The sequence below is a fragment of the Pygoscelis adeliae genome, unplaced genomic scaffold (assembly GCF_000699105.1).
Source record: "Pygoscelis adeliae isolate BGI_AS28 unplaced genomic scaffold, ASM69910v1 Scaffold839, whole genome shotgun sequence".
Classification (NCBI taxonomy): Eukaryota; Metazoa; Chordata; class Aves; order Sphenisciformes; family Spheniscidae; genus Pygoscelis; species Pygoscelis adeliae.
Genome location: NW_008825555.1, coordinates 122386 through 130410, shown reverse-complemented (window position 1 = coordinate 130410; position 8025 = coordinate 122386). Strand labels below are relative to the sequence as shown.

At 40.8% G+C, this 8025-nt stretch overlaps 1 protein-coding gene across 3 annotated transcripts; it reads left to right on the top strand.

The window, feature by feature from the left end:
* The first annotated feature begins 926 nt into the window (after positions 1-926).
* CALCB (calcitonin-related polypeptide beta) lies at positions 927-5206 on the top strand. 3 transcript variants are annotated; one of them, XM_009332228.1, is made up of 4 exons: positions 930-1018; positions 1330-1461; positions 4232-4416; positions 4732-5206. In XM_009332228.1, the coding sequence occupies exons 1-3, from the start codon at positions 933-935 to the stop codon at positions 4389-4391; spliced, it is 378 nt and encodes a 125-aa protein (XP_009330503.1). In that variant the 5' UTR covers positions 930-932; the 3' UTR covers positions 4392-4416; positions 4732-5206. The 3 variants fall into 3 exon arrangements, with proteins under 3 accessions (XP_009330500.1, XP_009330503.1, XP_009330501.1); XM_009332226.1 differs by having other exon boundaries at positions 4229-4416; XM_009332225.1 differs by lacking the exons at positions 4232-4416; positions 4732-5206 and adding an exon at positions 2270-2811 and having other exon boundaries at positions 927-1018.
* The last annotated feature ends 2819 nt before the right edge of the window (positions 5207-8025 follow it).

Genomic DNA, 8025 nt, shown 5'->3' with positions numbered 1-8025 from the left:
GGTGGGAGAAAGTTGGTCCTCGGTCTCTCTCTTCCTTCCCCCCGCCGACACGGCGCGGGGTGTCCCGCCAGGCATGCGGGACGGCTCTCCGCGGTGCCCGGCCGGGTGCTCTGCCGGTGCTGGGCACCGTCCCGGGCGCCCCGGGACCCGTGGGGAAGCGGGGCGTCCTTTGGAAGGTGCCTCGTCGTTCCGGTGAGCCGCATCGGGAATTGGGAGTTAGCAAAAACGAGGCTAGTGCGGTAGTTAACGATGTGCGTTCTTGAGTGGAAGATACCGATGCTATGAGGAAAAAAGAGGTGTGTCTCAAAGCAGATATCTTCAATTATATTTTCTTTGCAGATTTTGCTCTCATGACTAATTTTTAACTTATCCTTTTTCTGGTTTCAGAGTAGAAATATTTGTTGAAATTAAACTACTTGATTCTTGTAGTGTAATCTGAACGGGGATATTAGTGTGCTAACTGCCAAGAAGCAAGCAGTTTCAGGTAAAGTGCTAACAGTAGCACTTCGTTCTTAAAAATATTAAACACTAAACACTTTTTTCTTGTGACTCTTATCCCATAACTGTGCCTGTTCACGCTGAACACACGGACTGTGGCATTGTGTGCAGTAGTTAGTTGGAGGAACGTGTTTTCCACCAATTTGAAGGAAAGTCTACGTTAAGTTGAATGCAGCTAGCTGTACAGAACTGCAGCTCTGAAAAGCTGCATTTTTATCCCCTGTAATAGTGCTAAGTAATCTTAAAATTCTGAGAAAACCAAAGCACAATAGCAATAATCAAAAGAAACATTAAAAAAGAAAAAAAAAAGCTGTTAGTATTTGTGCTGCTTGTGGCTAGGAAACGATGACTACTGCTTTAGTAGATCTTACAGGATTGGGAGGGTTGGAAAACAGCCATTGCTTGATGTACCTCTTTGTTGTAGGGAGGAAATCATGGTTATGCTGAAGATTTCATCTTTCCTTGCCGTTTATGCCTTGGTTGTGTGCCAGATGGATAGCTTCCAGGCAGCCCCAGTCAGGTAAGAAGCTGGTCCTCTTGCTGAGTGCTCTATCTGAATGGTACGAAAATACTTAAGATTCTTTAGAGATCTAGGAGGGAAACAGACTACAGTGAATGAGAAAGCCGGCTTCTTCTGATGCTATTTTTGACAGCGTGGCTTTTAAATTACATTTATAAATACCTAATGCTGTGTACGAGGGTGGCTTACATACTCACACTGGTGAAAGACACTGTCAATGACACGCAGTAGTGCATGACAAACCTCTCCTGTGCGTGGCTCCCTGCGGCAGTCCAGGCTTTATTCATCCTGTTTTGCTTGCCTCTGCTTAGACCTGGCTTGGAGTCCATAACAGATCGAGTGACGCTCAGTGATTACGAAGCTCGGAGGTTATTAAATGCGCTGGTGAAAGAGTTCATACAGATGACAGCAGAAGAGCTGGAGCAAGCCTCTGAGGGGAACAGGTAAGGACTGCAGTCCTCGGGCAGGAGAAGGGCAATGGGGGAATGTTATGTGTTTGATATTTAGCAATAGCCATCTGAGCAGACCCTCTTGCAGGTCAAGATTTTTTTCTTTTCTTGGTGTTATGGCTAACTGGTCACCTAACTGGTAAAGGATGATACTACAGAGACACCCTAATGTTGGTATCGGGAGAATGGCTTTCACCTAGTTAACCTGCTTCTATCTGTCTTTTACAACTGAAAGTGGAGGGCGATTTGAGCTTGAATGAGGGGGTTGTGTTAAAATATGGCAGCAAAAGGTATGTCTTCCTAGTGGGAGTGTTAGGGGCCATTCAGTCACTCTTGGATTCTCTGTCGTGAAAGTGCATGCTGTTGTAAGGCATGGAAAGTCGCTGGCAGAGGGGACATGTTCCTCCTAATGCACGCAGCGCCAGTCTCCCCTGTAGACCAAAGGCATGCGAGAGCATTTGCATTATCTTAACAGGATTTGTATTGCAAAGCATGGTGGTGATGTATGAGAGACTGAACAGCATGCTGAATACATGGGAAGTAAAACTTCCTGACGCCTAACTATGAGCATCCAAAAGGCTAATGAACTTGCTTTTTCAACAAAGTTGAATTCATTGAAAAACAGCGTTTTCCTTCTTGACTGCATTTGTATGAACCTTCCTTGCATGGGATGTGATGTGGAAGGGTTACTTTTTATTTTTTACGTTTCCTAACTGTAGATATTTATCTAGGGATGAAATGCATGAACGTGCATGTTTGAGATTCCTCTTCCTTTGGGCATGTTTTTTTTTCCCCCCTGCAGCCTGGATAGACCTATTTCCAAACGCTGTGCCAGTCTGAGTACTTGTGTGCTGGGCAAACTGTCTCAAGAATTGCACAAATTGCAAACTTATCCTCGCACTGACGTCGGGGCTGGAACTCCTGGCAAGAAACGAAATGTGCTGAGTGACCTGGAACACGAACGCTATGCAAACTATGGGGAACCCCTAGGAAACAACTAGACATGCTTATTTCTCCCCTTCTCCCTTTTTTTTAACCCGATGCATGTGGATCTAACTTTGATTGCTAACTTTGCTATGTTATTTTGATTCTGTTTTCGACAGAGAATGTTTGAGATGGACCTAATGTTAGGAAGACAGAGAACATAACATGCATACCAAGCTAGGGGAAAAAAATAAATAAAAATGAACAGCACTGCCTTGAGATTTCAGATGATTTTCTTAGACACTGATTAAAAAAAATTCTAAAGAAGGCTCTTCATTTCTGGCTGCTAAATGTACAAGTAGGCTCTTCTTTTGTGCCTGCCTATGCACTTGTTCAATAAACCTATTTTTCTATAAGGATTAGATTGGCTTGGTTTAATAACTTGTTTTAGAATGTGAGATTTCTAGATATGGCTAGAAATATTTTACAAGTTGTCTTAATCTTCAAGAGAGGCAATGCCAGTAATTCTAGAAAAGTTGAAAGAACTTAGAAATTGAAATTATACACATACATTCATATGTACTGATGTAATCAGGCATGCATGCAGTCCTCTTAGTAAGGGTCCTGAGAAGCAAAGGAATCGAGACAGGCTCATACAGACTTGTTCAAGCAAACTAGATATGTAATCCTGTTTAAAATTGGTACGGAACACTTCCAGGTAAGAATTTTGTGTTCTTTTCCTTTTTCCTTCTTACTTTACAATAGGTCTTTACACTGTATATTCAAAACCCAGGCATCTTTAAAATATTTGTATTAATTCAAGATGATATAATGTAGGTGAATTGTAAATTAAGAGGCAAAACCAGAGTTCTTCACAGTTCTTCCATCGCAGCACTGCATATATCTTATAATTAGAGGCCTGTTCCAAAAAATTGGCATTGATATTATGAACAGCATTCATTGTTAACATTAATGAACTGTCTTGTAATGCTGATCTGAGAAAAATCCCTCCTACTGCAAGAAAGTCATTGCTTTAGTAGAAAATCGCTTCAAGCGAGGACCGTGTGAATGCATATGCCTTGAAGTCCCCTGTCTAGCAAAATTATTAGCTGTAGGCTGAACTCCGAGCACACAACTAATTCTGTTGAAGTTGGTGAACTACTCCCATGGTGAAGTGCTGTACTAGACAGGGATCTAACTCCAGGAAAGAGGGGGTCCCACATTTCCATGTATTTCATGGGAGCAGTATGTTTATGTGTGGTTCAGCTCTGAAAGCAATTGGTCAGCTGCTCTGCAGGTACAGCCCTACCGGAGTCACTGACAAAGCTCCTGCAGTCGTCAGTGATGCTAGGATTTTGTGTGTTCTGGGTATTATGGAGCATAGGTGTTGAAGTGAGAAGTCAGATCAGTGTCTGCTACTGCCCTTCAGCAGCACTACAAACAAAACAGATCTAAGCTTTTAGAGGAATTGGGGATTGGTTAAATGCTCCAGACCTGGACCTCCTCAGCACCTCTCTGTTGGTCATAATGACTTGCTGGAGGCAGGGAATGGCTCAGGTGTTGCTGAAAGTCTGGCTTGGCTTAGTCTTGAGTCCAATTGCCCAAGAAAGAAAGGGCTCAGCCACCTTTTGTAAACTGAGCCTGACACTTGGAAAAACAAAGATGCACCTTTTAGAGCTTGTAAGCTGCGGACATGAAGTTGCCAATACCTGCTGCACAGCAAGCCTGCTTTTCTTTTACAGAAGAGTCTTTCCTAGGCATAGCATCCCTTACTGACATTTCATTGTATGTGGGGTGAATACTTTGAGAACTAACTCTTTATTTTCCTTTTGAAAAGCAGTGTAACAGCACAGAAGAGGGCATGCAACACAGCAACCTGTGTGACCCATCGTCTGGCGGACTTCCTGAGCAGGTCAGGAGGAGTGGGCAAGAACAACTTTGTACCAACCAACGTGGGATCCAAGGCCTTTGGCAGGCGAAGAAGAAGCGTTCAAATATAAAAAGCTGAATCATAATGTGAATACGGTAACTACATTGCAATAAACAAATCTGCAATGCAGGCAACCTGTGGCATTATCAGAATTTTAGTTTTGCTGGATGAATAACAGACCTACAGTGATAATCCCTGAGAAAGCAGGGCAAGTAACTGTATAAAAATGTTACAAGTATAACAGTAGTATGTTTAGATTGTGAAGAAGAGCTTTTGTAGATGTTCTGCTTAGATAACTAGCTTCACAGTGCATTAACTAAAAGCAAACAGTTTGGTTGGAATTACTTGCTTATTTTACCAGTAACACTTCATTATCAATATGTCATTAACTCTGGTTTTCTTTCTTTCAGATTGCCATGAAACTGAAAATTCAACTTTAATTTCTAACAAAAGCAACTCTTGTCCATAAATCAAGACAGCCAAAAAGATTAATTTTGCATCCTAATATTGGAAATGTTTTATTTAATACAAATGAAAACACTCTTATGTATAGTACAAGAGAATCTAGTTATTAAAGTTAAATTATTGTATATTCTTTTTATATGCAACTCTATTTCAAATAAAATGTGACGGCATCTATTATTTATTTATCTTCCAGCCTATGTGATCCATGCTACTTATCCTGGCACTGCTGCCAAAACTCGGGGATTATACTAAACTGCTGCCTGGCAAGGCATATGTGTATTATATGGTGTGCTGTGCCTTGATGTAAAACACTTAACTAACCTGATTGTACAGTATGTTTAAAAAAAAAAAAACAAAAAACACTTCAATATTGTATCATTTGTGAATTTACGCAAAATTAAAAAAAGTATTTTAGATACACTTGGATGGAGAAGCTGACTTTTCATTTGTACACACAGAAACATCTGGCACTAAGCCAACATCATTGCAGATCAGTTGGCCCATTGATCTGCTTCAGCCTTATTAACTATAAATACTAGGATTTGAGTCAAGAGTTCAGAACAGAAAGAATAGCTGCCTTTCATATATATTTATAAAGCAGTAGATGGGGGGGGAGGAACCCAAAAGACACCATTTAGTGAGGCTTCTGCTAGAAAAATCAAAAGAAGCCACAGTTCCATTTAATAAAACCGAAGAGACAAACTTCATCGCATGTGGTTTAAGACTAAATGTTTTTATACAGGACATAGTTCAGATGAAATGGCCTGACATACTTTGTAGATTTTTGTCTAAGGTCAAAAAAGTGAATTAGAAAGGAAGAGAAAAAGAAGCTACAGAAATATACATGTCTTTTAAGCAATCCTGAGACAGAGTCTATTTAGGGATCAGGGATAAATAATTAGAGTGAGTGGAGAAGAGGGTAGCTGGAAGCAATCCATGGACTTCTACGTGGTGCTGCCAGCTTCCTCCTCAAAGCTGCTGCTGTTTCAGTTTAGTAGCTGAGTCAGATATTTGTTTAGATTTGTTTTGTGCTCCACAGCCAGACTCTAAAATCTGCTTCATCAGTTCAGATGAAGATCACCTCGCTGTGCAAAGTAGAGGTTAAGGCTCTCATGATCTCTCTCTCTGTCTCTGCTGCAGGTGCGATAGCAAAAAGAGAAGTGTGGTCAACCAGATGTAGGCATAGCCAGTAAGGCTGTCCAGTGACGCCGCTTTCTATACCATGCTCATTCGTGGCTATGGTTTTACTCCTTGGGGAACATTTCAGCCCTGGTAAGTCAGTGTACAAAGCAGACCTTGTAGAAGATATAAACCAGTTTAGAGGGAAAAGTTCCAGTGCCTAAATGGGCAAAGGAGGGATGCTCAGACTTGGCTTGCAAATCTGTTGCCCAGCGATAGTCGAGTGCTTGTTTCCATTTTCCTCTGAAGGATCTGAGATTGGCCACAACTGGGTGTCCTATACCCACGTGGTCAACCGCTGCCCCATGTTTGTACAAGGAACTGGTTGGGTTAGACTCAACTGCCAATTTCGGAGCCCCGAAGCATTCTTTGCCAGGTTCCAGGTATTTTTCCCCATTTTCCTTTGCACAAAGTGGGGGTCATATGCCGAGATCACTTGGCTACCTCAGTAACACTTTTCCCTGTCATTACAGAGCCTCTGGGCACAGGTGGCAGGTTGTCTCTTTTGTTCCCTACTACAGCACCCAACAGCTTAATCTTCTCCAAGATAAAATGCCTAAGCACAGTTATTGGGATGAATACATGTAATTTAATGATTCTTATTCAATAAGAAGCCAGGCAATGTTCATGGGCTCCTTCTGGCTTTAAAGTCTAAATGCTCCGGCAGTTTATTTTTTCCATTTACAGCCCTTCTCTGCTGAGAGACACCTGAGGCTGCTTCATGTAATTGTGTGACAGCTGTAGTGTCCATCTCTTCTAAAAACTATTAGTCCTTCTTTTCAGTTTAAGTTATGCATTTTTTGTCAGCCAAATGGATTTCCTCAGGCTAATATTCTATGCCAAATCACAAACCTAACGTGTAAAACAGATTTAGTAACCTTGGTGCTGGATTTTACATTGTCTTGGTTGGAGGAAGGTTGGATGAAACTTTTGATATGTGTTTTTTGTTTTGTTTGTTGTTTTTTTTTCTTAGAAAGGAATAGTTACTTTCATATCTCAAGATCTATTCCTGTTGTATCTTCTGTCTCTTTTCTCATTAAAATCTCTATCTGCACAGCAATGCAATACACTCACCAAATAAATATGCCTGTAAAGGACAGAGGGTCATAGCTCTATAAAAGCAAAGGCAAATAGGAAAAAAGGTGAGTATCCTTACATCCTTTTCTGTGATGTGAAGAGAGAGAAACCCTTCACCACAAAACTGAGTGGCTCAGAGCTTCAGCAGAAACAGATTATTATTAAAACAAGACAAAACTAGAGGAGTAAACACTAATATTTAAATTTTTTAAATTTTAAGGCAGTCAACATGGTAGAAGGAATTGCAGAGCCACTAGAAGCTGTCAATTGCTTTGACTGATTGTGAACAAGTGGAAGAAATTGCTTCCATTTTTGAAAAGTGTTGTTCTTGGTAATACTACCCAAACTTCTCAGCTCTTAAACCCCGAACTTCTACACCAGGAGAAAATCTATTTTGGAATTAGCCTTTAATAAGGGAACGTATGGTTTCTAATATACTTACCTTTCCATTTTAATTACATTGCCATTCTAAGCATGCTGAAAGCTGGCAGAAAATATAATGTTGGTGTAGCACGTGTGAGTGGCATCAAACCCAAGTTACTTAAGTGTTCAGTCAGCCAAGACAATACAGATCAGTCATGCAAGAGTGTTTGTATTCTTGTTTATGAGGCAGTATCATCATGACTATACTTTGGTTCTGATGTTTTTATATGTTTGTCAGTGTGTGTTTTCTTTAACAATTAGGTTTTTTTTTAAGCTGTGTGCAAATGAAGGCTTTGGGAGTGTACTTTGCAAGTAAGGGCAAAAGGGGAAGAAATTTCTGAGAAAGAAGTATCTGAGGATAATTTATTGTGGACTGTCTTCATGTCATTATAGAGTTTTGGGGCTTTAATTTTGCAGATTATTTTCTAGTGGTTTGGTTTTCCAGTACAAATATGGACACAAGCACCATGTGGGCCCAGGAAAGGTTATGAATTTTGCCCAGTCCTCTGCTCTGAGCTGATGGGAACTAAAAAAGTACCATCTTGTGGCCAGTGAATAAG

Coding starts and splice junctions, on each gene's coding strand:
- CALCB (XM_009332225.1), top strand. CDS start 933: ATGGTTATGCTGAAGATTTCATCTTTCCTTGCCGTTTATGCCTTGGTT. Junction 1,019..1,329: donor TTCCAGGCAGCCCCAGTCAG/GTAAGAAGCTGG, acceptor GCCTCTGCTTAG/ACCTGGCTTGGAGTCCATAA. Junction 1,462..2,269: donor CAAGCCTCTGAGGGGAACAG/GTAAGGACTGCA, acceptor TCCCCCCTGCAG/CCTGGATAGACCTATTTCCA.